Below are 13,543 nucleotides of genomic sequence, written 5' to 3' on the forward strand. Positions count from 1 at the left end.
TACTAATATATGTGCCGCCGGATGGGTGCGAACCCAAGACCTCCTCGAGGGAGTTTGGGTTGTTAACTGCTCAAGTAACCTACCATTGGCAAAGATGAATTTTTTCCTTTGTGATTAGCCAAAGTCTACTTGTGGTTAGCGCACCTAGAAGTCCTTCTCAACGTAAATTCAAATACTAACTAATAGGAGAGGTGCTACTTCACAGCTCTCCCCTATGCTCAAGATTTTTGACCTACTTGGCATATAATGACTATGACCTCTTTGGTACTTGCAGGTGTAGGACCCCAGGCTTAAGTGAAGGACGATGGATATTTTGTTTTGTAGATAAGAGGAAAATGTGTGGCTACGCAATCAGGTTATATTTTCTTGACATTTTAGAAGCCTAAACGATTTTTCACCATTCTGCTTTTATCCCAAGAGGAAATGTCTGCTATAAAAAAAATTACATAGATTCGATACATCATATGAGACTCTTCTCTTTTGGATTCTAGTTCTGTAGATAATTGTTCTCGTAAATTCTTTTGAGAGGACGTTCTTTAATTATTAAGGCAAATTAGATATATGCTTTATAAATTTATAAATTATTACATTTACACCTCACTCTTGGACTAGGCTGGAAGCAAACAGGTGAGAAAAGGCTAGCCTCCTCTCAAATGGATTGGGCTTGAACTAATGTAAAAAATCCATATTGGATTTACATAAACAAAAAAAAGAAAGGGCCTATTACCATAAAATCTTAAGTCACTTGTGAATTGTACACTCAGTCTTAACTCTGCCAAGTGCCACCTAAAAAAGGGCAGAAATGAATAAACATAATATAATTCTCAAAGTCATGAATGTACTTCGAAAAAAGGAGTGGAAAAAAAAAACATATGGGCTCCATGTATTGTGGGTGAAGGAGAAGGAAAGAATTTTGTAGAAAAGTGATAGTAGTGAAACTCACTTTTAATTTTTTTAAAATTTTCTACAAAATACCCTTAAATTTGTGGATTTTAAAATAGTTTGGGTGGAAAAGTTAGGTTGTCACATCATCAGACAAGTTTTCTTGATTCAAAAATATCTACACTTTTTTTTTTAAATTTTTTCCACCCCATTATTATTCCAGTAAACAAACGCAAAAAATCAAGTCATATTGATGCAAAAAAGAGAATTTAAGGAAATTGAATTTTATTTAGATCATAACATGTAAACAGGAAAAAAAAAGAGGCTAAATATTCTTCACCATTGCAATAAGATCACTATAAAAGACTCTCAATATTTTAAGAGAAGTATTGTTTGGGAAGAAGGTAGAGAGGATTCTTTTTATGAACTGTAAGTCCAAATTCTTCAGACATATCTATGTCCTCACCAACTGGCAACTCCCAGTTGAACCAATACAAAAGATTAGCAAGAAGCAGTTCAGAATTAGCCAAACCAAACCAAACTGCAGGGCAAATCCTTCTCCCAGCACCAAAAGGAAGGTATTTATAATCTTGGCCTTGGACATCTACTGGATTGTCTATGAATCTTTCTGGAATGAACTCTTCTGGGTTCTCCCAGATTTTAGGATCCATTTGAATTGCACATGCATTTATAATAACTCTTGTTTTAGAAGGGATGAAATAACCTTTTATTTTAACATCTTCACTTGATTCTCTTGGCAGCAACAATGGAACTGGATGGTGAAGCCTGATAATCTCCTTAACAACACACTTCAAATAATCCATTTTAAGAATATCTTCTTCTTCAATATTGGATTTACTTCCAACAACACTTCTTATCTCTTCTTGAGCTTTTCTCATAATACTTGGATTTCTCACAAGCTCAGCTATTGCCCACTCCACTATAACTGCTGTTGTATCAGTTCCGGCAATAAACATGTCCTGCAACAAAGTGAAAAAGAAAGAAATTTTCTTGGGTGAATGATAATATGTTCAATGAAGATGTTTTCTTGAGAGAGAGAGAGAGAGAGAGAGAGAGAGAGATTTACCATGATGATTCCTTTGATATTGTTTAGAGTCAGAGAAACACCGAGTGTAGAATCTTTCTGGGCTTCAAGCAGGAGATCCACAAAATCTTTTTCATTGCCTTGGTCATCATCTTTGTTGGAGTTCAGATGATCTTGAATCACTTGATCAAGAACTGTATCCACCTCTTGGAACATTTGATTGACCCTCTTGTCTAACGCGGTGAGTTTGTCAATCCATCCCAACAAAGGGAAGTATTCTCTAACACTGAAAGCTCCAAGAAGGATCTCCATCTCTTTTGCCAAATGACCAAGCTGAGTGAAGTTATTGTTCTCAGTACCACATGAAACTCTAGTGATTACATTATTTGAGAAACTGGGAATCAAATCACTCATATTAACTGGAACTGTGCCACCATGACACAATACTGATATCTTCTGAATGATCGCAGAAGCTTCTTCCTCTCTAACGAGCTTGAATGATCTTACTCTCTTGGAACTGAATAGCTCGACTGCACAGATCTTTCTCACCTGCCTCCAGTACTCACCATAGGAAGCAAAACTGAGATCACTGCAATCAAAGACAAGCTTCTTTGTCACAGGTGAAATATATCTATTAGCAAACAGAAGATCATGGGTTTTAGTGATCTCTTTAGCCATGTCCGGTGAAGAAACCACCAAAGTTGGAACACAACCAAAGTATAAGAGCATGAGAGACCCATATTTGTTAGAGAGGGCTGCAAGAGAGCGATGGGGAAGGGTTCCTATCTGATGAAGGTTTCCAATAATAGGAAGCGTTGGGGGCGATGGTGGTAGATTTGATTCTTCCGCTTTCTTCTTCTTCTTGTTCAGCTTGAATAGGAGGAGGGAAAGGATCAAAAGAGAAGGCAACAAGAACAGCTTTTGCTGTTCTATCCATTCTTGTAAAGCCATTATTTGTGATCAATTGAAGAGGAGAATAGGTATCACAAAGCTATAAATCAATTTTTGTTTCAGGAGTCTTTTGTTCCATTCAGCTATAGATACAGGAGAAAAGAAAAAAATAGTACTCACAATCGGTTCTCACATTGGAGAATTTTTTTTTTTTAATTTCCTATGTTCAGATATGGTCAAAAGATCTTCATCTGCAGATACTGTGCATTAATAATATCCAAGCATTTCCCAAAAGATAAGTGATCACGGGATTTTTTTTTTGATAGGGATCACGGATTTTGATTTAGTCAAAGTTTGTGTTCGGCACTTGTGCCTGCTATTTACTGTGTTGTCTCATCTTATCCGATTAAAATTCTACAAACTTATCAAGTCGAGGCATGAACCGACGAATCGTCTTCGCATATTTATATTATTTCGTTAAAAACAAAAAGGTTTTACCCAAAAAAATTTTTCTATATGACATAAGTGGGTCGGTTTTAGTTTTATTTTATCTCTTATGATGCAAGGGTCGGCTTTATTTGTCTGCAAGTGGTGGCAATTTTCAACATCTCAAGAGATGAGCGAAATATGATGCAATGATGCTTCACTTGATTTTTTTTTTTTTTTTTTCCTTTTACAAATAAAAATTTATATTAAAATTTCTAGACTAATGCTAGAGGAAAGGAAATTTGCATTTACAAAACAAGAGTGCCACCAGACACAATTAATCTGAAATTGTTTAGAATGATAAACTAAGAAATCAGTAAGGGGCTGTTTGGTTAAATGAATCCAGAGATTTGAAATCTCTGGATTCATGAATCTGAGAATTATACCTGTTTGGTTGTAAAAATCTCTAGATTCATGAAATCTAAAGATTCACATTTTTACACTAAAAACGTGAATCTGTAGATTTATGTGTAAGGGGTGAGAAATCCAAAGATTTTAAAAAAGCTATACATTTACACATTCACAAAAATCACGTCGATCAAATAATTTTTTAGGATGAATTCACAAATTTCATTTAACAACTAAACATCTAATTTTATAAATTATAACTCCATAGATTTTAAATCTATAGATTTGAAATCTCTAGATATTTGAAATTTCCAGATTCATGTAACCAAACAGGCCTTAAGAGAATTATAAGATTTATAAACAAAGTGAAAAGCTACATAAGTAAACTAGAAGAGAGTCTCGAAATTTCTGGACTAAGCCATGACTTGGCCAGTCTAGAGATTGGACTTGACCATTTAAAGCCTTTATGGCTATGAGGCAATCTGAGAAGATCACAACCTAAGTAATACGCATATTACAAATAACTAATATAGCTTCTCTAATTGCTTCTAATTCTACAGTAAGTGTTGAAAAACCAAATTCAAAAGTAGCCTTTGCAACAATAAAATGTCTTGTAGGACTCTCTTGAAGATTTGTCCCACGAAGCATCTGAGAAAACCTTGAAACATGTCTGAGGTGCTGAAAAATTTGCAACTGAACTAAAGTTGCTTATTGAGATGTCCACGCTATCAATTGAACCCTGGATAGAAGTATTTTCTTGCACCCACTGAACTTCGCTAAGTAACCTATTCATCCAAGTCCTAGAATTAAAAAGTGAAGCACTTAGATCTTTTCTCTCTGAAAAATAATTCTTGGTCAATCAATATATATGATTACTATTTTGCTCGAACTAATGCCATGATGTATTAAGAATAGTAATGTGTGCTCGTTTAGGATTTCATAGTCACAACTATCTACTTAGTTTAGTACCTAAAGCTTGTATTAATATGACCCATGTACTCCCTTAGTTTGTTTTAATGCATTCTTTTCTCTTATGTTGATATGGAGAAAATATAACTGAACCTGGTTCAATCTTTGTTCGACCCTCGACTCCGGTCGAGACGAAAGAAATTGACTTGCTTCCGAGCTAGCCGGGTCCAGGAGATAGCTTGCTGAGGAAGAAAACTAACTCGATTACAAGCACGCCCTAATCCGATACGATCGAAATAGGCTAATCAATCTAAAGACGGCTAGCGATTTGGCGGTCGTCACTCATCGCTATTATATGGATAACTACCATAATGATCGTATTATCAAAGGAATCATCTACTAGTTCAACCTAGTAGAGATCTATCACTCAACGGATCTATCTCGTTAAGATCCAACGGCTATCCGAAGAAGGCTCAAATACATCCAACGAAGGAGATTAAGAAGTACACTCTATATAAGACATTACCTACTCACAAAGTAGGGGAGATGGATACAATCCGAATTGTATTCTCATTATTTATTCCTTAGCTCTGTGCTCTAGCCTAGCAGAGCCGTTTGTGATTAAGTTCATCAACTGACTTAGCTTTCGGAGGTGGACTCCCGATCTCAGCGGTCAGGCCACATTTGACGTTCGTTTTTGCAGGTCATTCTCAGGAAATCTAAGGGCTGAGCAGATTTTGGAAACATCACACGTAAAGAAAAAAGTGATCGACAATCTTTTATTTGAGTGCCGTCTGAATGATCGACACCTAGAGGGTGTAGGTTTTTTTTTTTTTTAACCAACTTCCAATCACACTCGAAAGATGCACATCCAAATTACAAAGGACCATAATCCATGGATTGGAAGCTGATTGGGCTTTTTGGGATAAGTCAGTTATGCGATTAATCTCGATCCCTTGTCAAGAAAGAAAATTTGCATCGTATAATAAAGATGCCAAGTATTTAATATCCCCAACTAATGCTGCAAATGAATGAAAATCTAAAATTCAGGGTTGATGGATTGTAATAGGTCCTCTTTCACAGCCAATGCTTCCCCTCCAAAGCGAGCATTCATCATACATAGGTGAAGGAATAGAAGAGAACTCATAATAAAGAAGTACCATCCACACCCTGAATGACAAACCCCAGCGCGCAAACACCCCCCAACTGCTTCCCTATTCCAGGCCACATCACTATTCCCCCTCCAAGTAGCTCTAGCGAAGTCACATTCCAGCAGTATATGCATGGGCTTCTGTTTCTTGATCCAAACTGCACCTAACTAGGCAAGTTGTGTCTTTTATAACATGTTCCTTTTAGCCATATTTTCTCTTTGTACTTAACCCTTTGGAGCAAGCCCGCCATAAGAAGTTCTAAACCTTAGGGGCACTATTTCATTTCCAAATTGTTTGCCATACCTGTTTAGGAATCCCTAAAGCATCGAAATTTGAAATTACATGACCTTTCTCCCTTATATTCCATAACAAATTGGGGTGTCGACTTGGTTGAGTAGCTCCCATTTGTCATTGCTTCCCACACTTGGTGGTAAGTTTGTAATTTTGAGCATTGAAGTTGCGTCTTATGGGTGAAAAGTCTCATGTATTATATCCCTTCTCCAACTTCTTGTGGGCTGATCTTTCGATTCCGAGACCCTTGTGTCATTTGTGAAATACTTCAAATCAGGATGTTAAACTTCTTAATTTCAGGTTTCTCCAATCCAAGAGTCCTCCCACACCCCTCTATGTCGTCCCTAGTTCTGAGGGTGTCAAGTCATACCATATGTTGTTTATCGAAACAGAAACCATTCCATTGATGTTGTATTTTTTTTTGCCACTAAAAGAATTCATATTAAAAAAGCAAAAAAATTTACAATATATACACCATATTAGGGAACCACAGTCACCCAACTTGCAACAACAGTTTCTCCCAATACACCCAACCTCACTGTTTTCTTATGGTAGCAAAACATGGTGCCTAGAATATATGAAACATTACAATCTGAACCATCTTCAGAAACAAAACCTAGATGATCAGAGGCATCTCATGCTAGATCTTCAATTACCAAAGCTCGCCAGTATGTACTCGTACCTGAAGTTCTTTGTCTGGATGCCAATTTCGCCAAGTGATCAGCAATTGCGTTTGTTTCACTATGACAATATCCTAACATATAGGGGACCTCAAAACACTAATCCAATCAAGCCATCAAGATCCAAATTAGGAAACAAAAAGTTACCATAATTAGATCAACCATGGATCTTGAAGAATTCAAGATAAAAATCAAAGACAAGAACAATAGGAGGATGGATCATTGCTTCAGGTAAAGGTATCATGAAAAGCATACTTAGATCTTTAAGGAAATAGGCTTAAAAGCATAAATCTAAATAAGGAAACAAAACCTACCATATATGTAACCATCATGATTCATGAAGAGAACATGGTATGGTAGAAGAGAAACAACTAGAGATTGATAGATCATGGATCATGAAAAGAAAACACAGCAATTGGCTACTAACATGATCAATATAGAAGATCCAAGGAGATCAGAATTCAAATCAGAAGTTAAACAAAACTAGATCATGGTTTGATCATGATTCCTTCAAAAGCTTGCAATGATCATGGTTAAGATCATTGTTCTAGCCATTAATCCTTAGGATGATCATGAGAGACAAGTCCAGAGATGTTTGCAACAGAGAATGCAGCATCTCCTCTACTGTCTCAACTCAAAAAGGAAAGAAAAACAGAGATGGAGGAGAAGAAGAGAGTGTAGACATACATTTTGATGCGAAAGGAAGAGTTTCGACGAAGATCCGTCAAGAAAATCACCAAGGATGCAAAGGAGATGACTTGCAGAGGTCTTTGGTTCGTTCCAACGAGTTTGGAGGCAGCAAATACGAAGTAGACTCGAGATTGGACTTAAATAGAGCAAGCAAGACCTAATTGCCAAAGACAACACTCATTGGTCGAGTGGATTGGTCGACTGGTCCAGTCGACCAATCAGTCGACCAATGCCGACAAAGAATTCCAAAACAGGGAATTGAAGACCCAGATCAAATCCAATCCTAAAGGGGTTTTGCACACATAACAAATGACTTACCTAATAGGTAGAAATGCCTTCAAACCATGATAGAGAGCACTCCAAGTCCATCAACTAATCCGATCTTCATCAAGATTCAGTTTCCATAAATAGAACTTCATCATCAACTCTCATGGATTCAAAGCCAGACACCAAGTCCTCCACTGGGATGGCCCAAAGCTGACTTCTTACTTTACTTCGGGTCACTGGACCTACAAATAACAAGGTTTCCGGGTCAAGGTTAGGGCTGGGTTTTACAAGAAGCACATTTGAATTTGAGTTGATTTGGCCCTCCATTTCCCTATTCAATGTTGCTGTCCTAGCTTGGTCGATTGCCTTGGTTGACTGGGTCAGTCAACCAAGCCAGTCAGCTAGCTGATTATTAAATACGAGAAATGCTGATTTTTAGGTTATTTTATGCCCTAATTAGGTGGACTTCGTAGTTAGGACCTTATTCTATTGCTAGAACCTCCTGAGAGCGTGGGAAGACTCCTCTTAGGCATCTTCTTGGTAGTGGTGAAGTGCTCTTACAATATTCTTTGTTTCTCATTCCCAAGATTATCTCCAAGGTATGTAATCTCTCATTCTCTCTCTAATCTACTCTTATCTCACCTTATTCTTGCTGTTGGGACTATGAAAAAGGTGTTGCAACCTTGCAACCACCTCTTATATTGTCTCTTTTGATTTGTATAAGCCCCCTTCCTATTCTATCAATGCTATACATCTCATATTGTATTCTTAACCTTGCATTCCTATGATTTTCTTCATAACAACATGATTTCATCTCCTAAACTGATTTCTCTAGCATATTAGGTCTGATTACATGTTAGTAATTGTCTCCAATCTATTTCTCATCATTCTATTGTTTGAATCCTTGATTTCCCTTTGCATTGCAATTGATTTCATTGTAGAACATGATTTTAGCAATTAGAAACTTAGGGTTTCAAATTGGGGATTCTTGATTTGATCCTTATATAATGTTAAATCTTCACTAGATAGTCTTAGTATTCTATTCCTAACATTCCTTTCAAAATTTCGGAGTGATCCGAGTCCCGAAAACTAGGTTTCGGATAAAAAATCCATTTTCAGCCCCGTTATTGTTCATCTAGTCGAGCAAGCCAGTCAGCCAGCTGAATACAGCTTTGTGTATTCAGCTTTTTTGATCCGTTTGACCTCCAATTTGCTTGATTCTTCTTCTGATATTGCACCTATGATTGTCTAGGGTTCAAGTACTAACCTTGGGAACATTCTCCTTGATATCTGGACTATCTTCGATTCGAGTTAAGGTTAAGGTAAGGACGGTTATTACCATAATTACATAGACTACTCGAATCTTGTTTTTATTTTGGGAACTTCTTAGATTTACTTTCATTATTGTATTCTTAACATTGTATGACCGTTGTAAGTACCTCAAGTACAATAATGTTATACTTATGTATTCTTTTGTGATCACTAAAAGTGACATACCTAGTGTGTAGAAATGCCTTCAAACCAAGTCAGATAACACTCCAAGTCCTTCAACTGATCTCATCTTCTTCAAGCTGCAGCTTCCTTTCCAAATCTGCACAGACCTTCAAGTATGGAACTCCATCATCAACATCTATGGGTTCAGAGTCAAACACCATGTCTTCTACTGAGATGGCCCATAGTTGGCTTCTTCCTTTACTCCGGGTCTTCGGACCTAAAAACAACCGGGTTTTCGGGTCAAGGTTAGGGTTAGGTTAGGGCTGGGTTTCACATTCTCCCCCCCTTAAAAGAAATTTCGTCCTCGAAATTGAAAGCGTACCTATACTTTCAAAAAGGTGAGGGAAACTTCTCCTTCATATCTTCTTCCTTCTCCCAAGAAGCTTCTTCAGGGGTATGGTTCTTCCAACGAATCTTTACCAAAGGGATGGTGCGATTCCGTAGTTGCTTGTCCTTCTTATCCAATATTTCAGCTGGCTCTTCTTCATAGGTAAGATCAGCACTAAGTCCTTCAGGCGCTTGTTGTAATATGTGTTCCAGATTCTCTATGTATTTCTGAAGCATTGAAACATGAAACACATTATGCACTGCAGCAGGAGACGGAGGCAGAGCCAAACGATACGCAACAGGTCCAACTTTTCCAGAATTTCGAAAGGTCCAATGTACCGAGGGCTAAGCTTTCCTTTGACATTGAATCTCATCACACCATTCATAGGTAAAACTTTCAAGAAAACTTTCTCCCCAATTTGAAATTCCAAATTGGTCCTTCTCTTATCAGCATAGGATTTCTGTCTTGACTGAGCAGACTTAATCCTTTCTCTGATCATGTCAACCATTGCGCTTGTAGCTTCAATCATCTTTGGGCCTAAGACTTTCCTTTCACCGGTCTTAGTCCAATACAAGGGTGTCCTACAAGTATTACCATACAAAGCCTTGAATGGAGCCATGCCGATTGTTTCTTGATAACTGTTGTTATAGGCAAACTCAACCAAAGCTAAGCGTTCATCCCAATTTCCACCCATATCCACTACACAAGATCTAAGCATATCTTCCAATGTTTGAATTGTCCGCTCAGATTGTCCATCAGATTGTGGATGATGAGCTATACTCAAGTTTAATTGGGTTCCCAAGGCCTTTTGCAAACTGTTCCAAAACCTTGAAGTGAACCTAGGATCACGATGAGACACGATACTAACAGGCACACCGTGCAAACGAACTACGTTATCCATATATAGTCGTGCTAGCTTATCCAAAGTATGAGTGATCTTTATAGGAATGAAATGGGCTGATTTGGTCAACCTATCAACAATTACCTGTACAGTGTCATTGCCTTTACTTGTCCGAGGCAAGCTAGTCACGAAGTCCATAGAGATATCTTCCCACTTCCAACTAGGAATAGGAAGAGGCTAAAGTAATCCAGATGGGGGTTGATGAACGGCTTTCACACGCTGGCAAGTCTCACACTTGGCAACAAAATCATCAACATTGGCCTTCAAACCAATCCACCAAAAATGTTCTCTTAAGTCTTTATACATCTTGGTGCTTCCAGGGTGTATCGTAAAGATCGACTAGTGTTCTTCCTTCAAAATCTCTTTCTTGATTCCTTCATCAGCTGGCACACAAAGTCTTCCTCTAAACAATAAAGCACCATCCATAGATATACCAAAGTCAAGGTTTAAATCAGGATTCGAAGAAATCTTCTCAATCTTCTCTTTAAATTCCTGATCAGAACCTTGCAGAGCAATAATTCTATCTCTAAGGGTGGATCTTGCCGTCATAGCAGACAAAACAACTTCTGAACCTTTAGGGATAACTTCCAAACCAAAATCCAAAATTGAGGACAACAAAGGTTGACTCAGAGCATTCAAGTCTAGTACTTTCTTCTGACTTTTCCTACTAAGAGCATCATCAACCACATTCACTTTACCAGGGTGATACTGAATGTCACAGTCATAATCAGAGACCAATTCCAACCATCTTCTTTGTCTCATATTTAACTCCTTTTGGGTAAAGAAGTACTTCAAACTTTTATGATCCGTGAAAATAGCAATCTTCTCACCATAGAGGTAATGTCTCCAAATCTTCAATGCGAAGACAACTGCGGCAAGCTCTAAATCATGAGTGGGGTAATTCCGCTCATAATCCTTCAATTGCCGAGAAGCATAGGCTATGACCTTACCATGTTGCATCAAAATGCAACCTAAACCAATCTTCGGTGCACCGATGTAGACTGTCAGACCACCGGAATTATCAGGTATAGTTAAAACCGGGGCACTTGTCAATCTAACCTTCAATTCTTGAAAATTCTTCTCACATGCGTTAGACGAAACAAACTTCTCTTCCTTTCTAGTCAGCTTAGTCATAGGAGCAGCCAACCTAGAAAAGTTCTCGATAAACCTTCTGTAGTAGCCTGCCAAACCAAGAAAACTTCTTATTTCCGTTACAGTCTTTGGTCTTTCCCAATCAGCAATTGCTTGAACCTTTTCGGGATCAACATGAATACCTTCAGCAGAAACCACTAGGCCGAGGAATACTACACTCTTGAGCCAGAAATCACACTTGCTAAACTTAGCAAAAAGCTTCTTTTCTCGCAGTCTTTGCAAAGTGAAATCTAGCTGCCTTGCATGCTCTTCTTCATTCTTTGAGTAAATCAAAATGTCATCGATGAAAACTATCACAAATTTATCAAGTACATCATGAAATACTTGGTTCATGAGGTCCATGAACACAGCAAGAGCATTAGTCAAACCGAAAGGCATAACTTAAAACTCAAAATGACCATACCTTGTTCTAAAAGCCGTCTTGAAAATATCACTTGACTTCACTTTTAACTGGTGATATCCAGACCTTAAATCAATCTTTGAGAACACTGCTGCACCCTTCAACTGATCGAAGAGATCATCAATTCGGGGCAGCGGGTATCTATTCTTAATGGTTAGCTTGTTCAACTCACGGTAATCAATGCACAGACGCATCCTACCATCTTTCTTCTTGACAAACAAGACCGGGGCTCCCCAAGGTGATACACTAGGTTGAGTGAAACTTCTATCCAAGAGTTCTTTCAACTACTTTTGCAACTCAACCAACTCAATAGGAGCCATTCTATATGGAGCATTAGATACCGGGGCAGCACCAGGGACTAGATCAATTGAAAATTCCACTTCTCTATCAGGTGGCACACCTGACAGATCCTTAGGAAAGACATCAACGAAATCACATACAATGCTAACTTCTTCTACTTTCTTTCCTTCAGATGGCATACCTTCAACTAATGCATAGACTTGCATCAGTGCAGACAATGTCTTCTTACCAATTCTTCCTTTCTCGCCTTGGGATTCAAAATTTGAACTTCCACTAATCCGAAATTGAATTCTCTTCGAAGAGCAAAGAATTACTGCATTATGGGTAGTCAACCAATCAATACCCAAAATGATATCAAAATCCTTTATATCCAGAAGTACCAAATTGGCTTCCAAATTCTTTCCACCAACCAAAATAGGACACTTAACTAATCCTTTATCTAGTTTCACAACAGGTCCAGTTGGTTTACAAATAAATAAACAACTAGATAAATTCTCAGGTTCTAAGTCAATCTTCTTGATAAAAGCAGATGATATGAATGAATGAGAAGCACTCGTATCAAATAAGACAAATGCAGGAATAGAAGCAACAATTAAAGTACTTGTAACCACTTTATGATTCTCATCTTGTTCAGTACCGAAAATACAATATACTCTTCCAGAAGGAGGGACAGGAGTACTCTTCACTATAGGAGCTGACTGTTGAACTGGCCTCTTAGGACAGGCACGAGCAAAGTGACTAGTCTGCTTACAGTAAAAGCAAACAGGGTTACTAAATCCAACAAGAACAGGTGCAACTAGAAGCTTTTGATCCAAAGGCCTAGGAATAGAATTCATGGGCCTAGCATTCATATTCATCGGTCTAGCATTCACATTCATCGGCGGCCGATTCCCACCAAACTGACCAAACTGGCCTGGTTGCCGAAATCCAGAGCTCTGACCTACACTCCTAGGCTGAAAAGCAAGAGTAGGGTATGGCGTAGGTATCACAAATCGTCGATCAGTATGATCCACAAATCCTGGATTCCTTGGCTGCCAGGGTCGTTGCACTCTAGCATTCTCTCTCTCAGTTTCTTCCAGCTTCTTGGCATTCTGCACCACCTGGGAATAACTTTCAATAGGCTGAATGGTGAGATATGCCCTAATTGCAGGTTGCAATCCCTTGAAGAATTTCTTCGCTTTTGCAATATCAAGCTTCAAAGAGTCAGGAGCAAAGAAGTGAAGCTCTTCAAACTTCTGTTGGTATTCCAACACAGACATAGATCCTTGAGTAGAGCCATGAATTCAACTTCCTTTGCATCCTTCACTGCTTCCGGGAAATAGTTCTTG

General features: G+C 38.2%; 1 protein-coding gene across 1 annotated transcript; it reads right to left on the reverse strand.

Moving 5' to 3' along the window:
• Positions 1 to 1,150: 1,150 nt before the first annotated feature.
• LOC149024147 (cytochrome P450 71A1-like) lies at positions 1,151 to 3,087 on the reverse strand. Its single transcript, XM_089144471.1, has 2 exons — positions 1,970 to 3,087; positions 1,151 to 1,862 (listed from the first exon to the last, which is right to left on the reverse strand). The coding sequence occupies exons 1-2, from the start codon at positions 2,876 to 2,878 to the stop codon at positions 1,260 to 1,262; spliced, it is 1,512 nt and encodes a 503-aa protein (XP_089000597.1). The 5' UTR covers positions 2,879 to 3,087; the 3' UTR covers positions 1,151 to 1,259.
• Between the last annotated feature and the right edge of the window lie 10,456 nt (positions 3,088 to 13,543).

Source organism: Hakea prostrata, chromosome 2, assembly GCF_041222555.1.
Source record: "Hakea prostrata isolate BN-2017 chromosome 2, UWA_Hpros_2, whole genome shotgun sequence".
NCBI lineage: Eukaryota > Viridiplantae > Streptophyta > Magnoliopsida > Proteales > Proteaceae > Hakea > Hakea prostrata.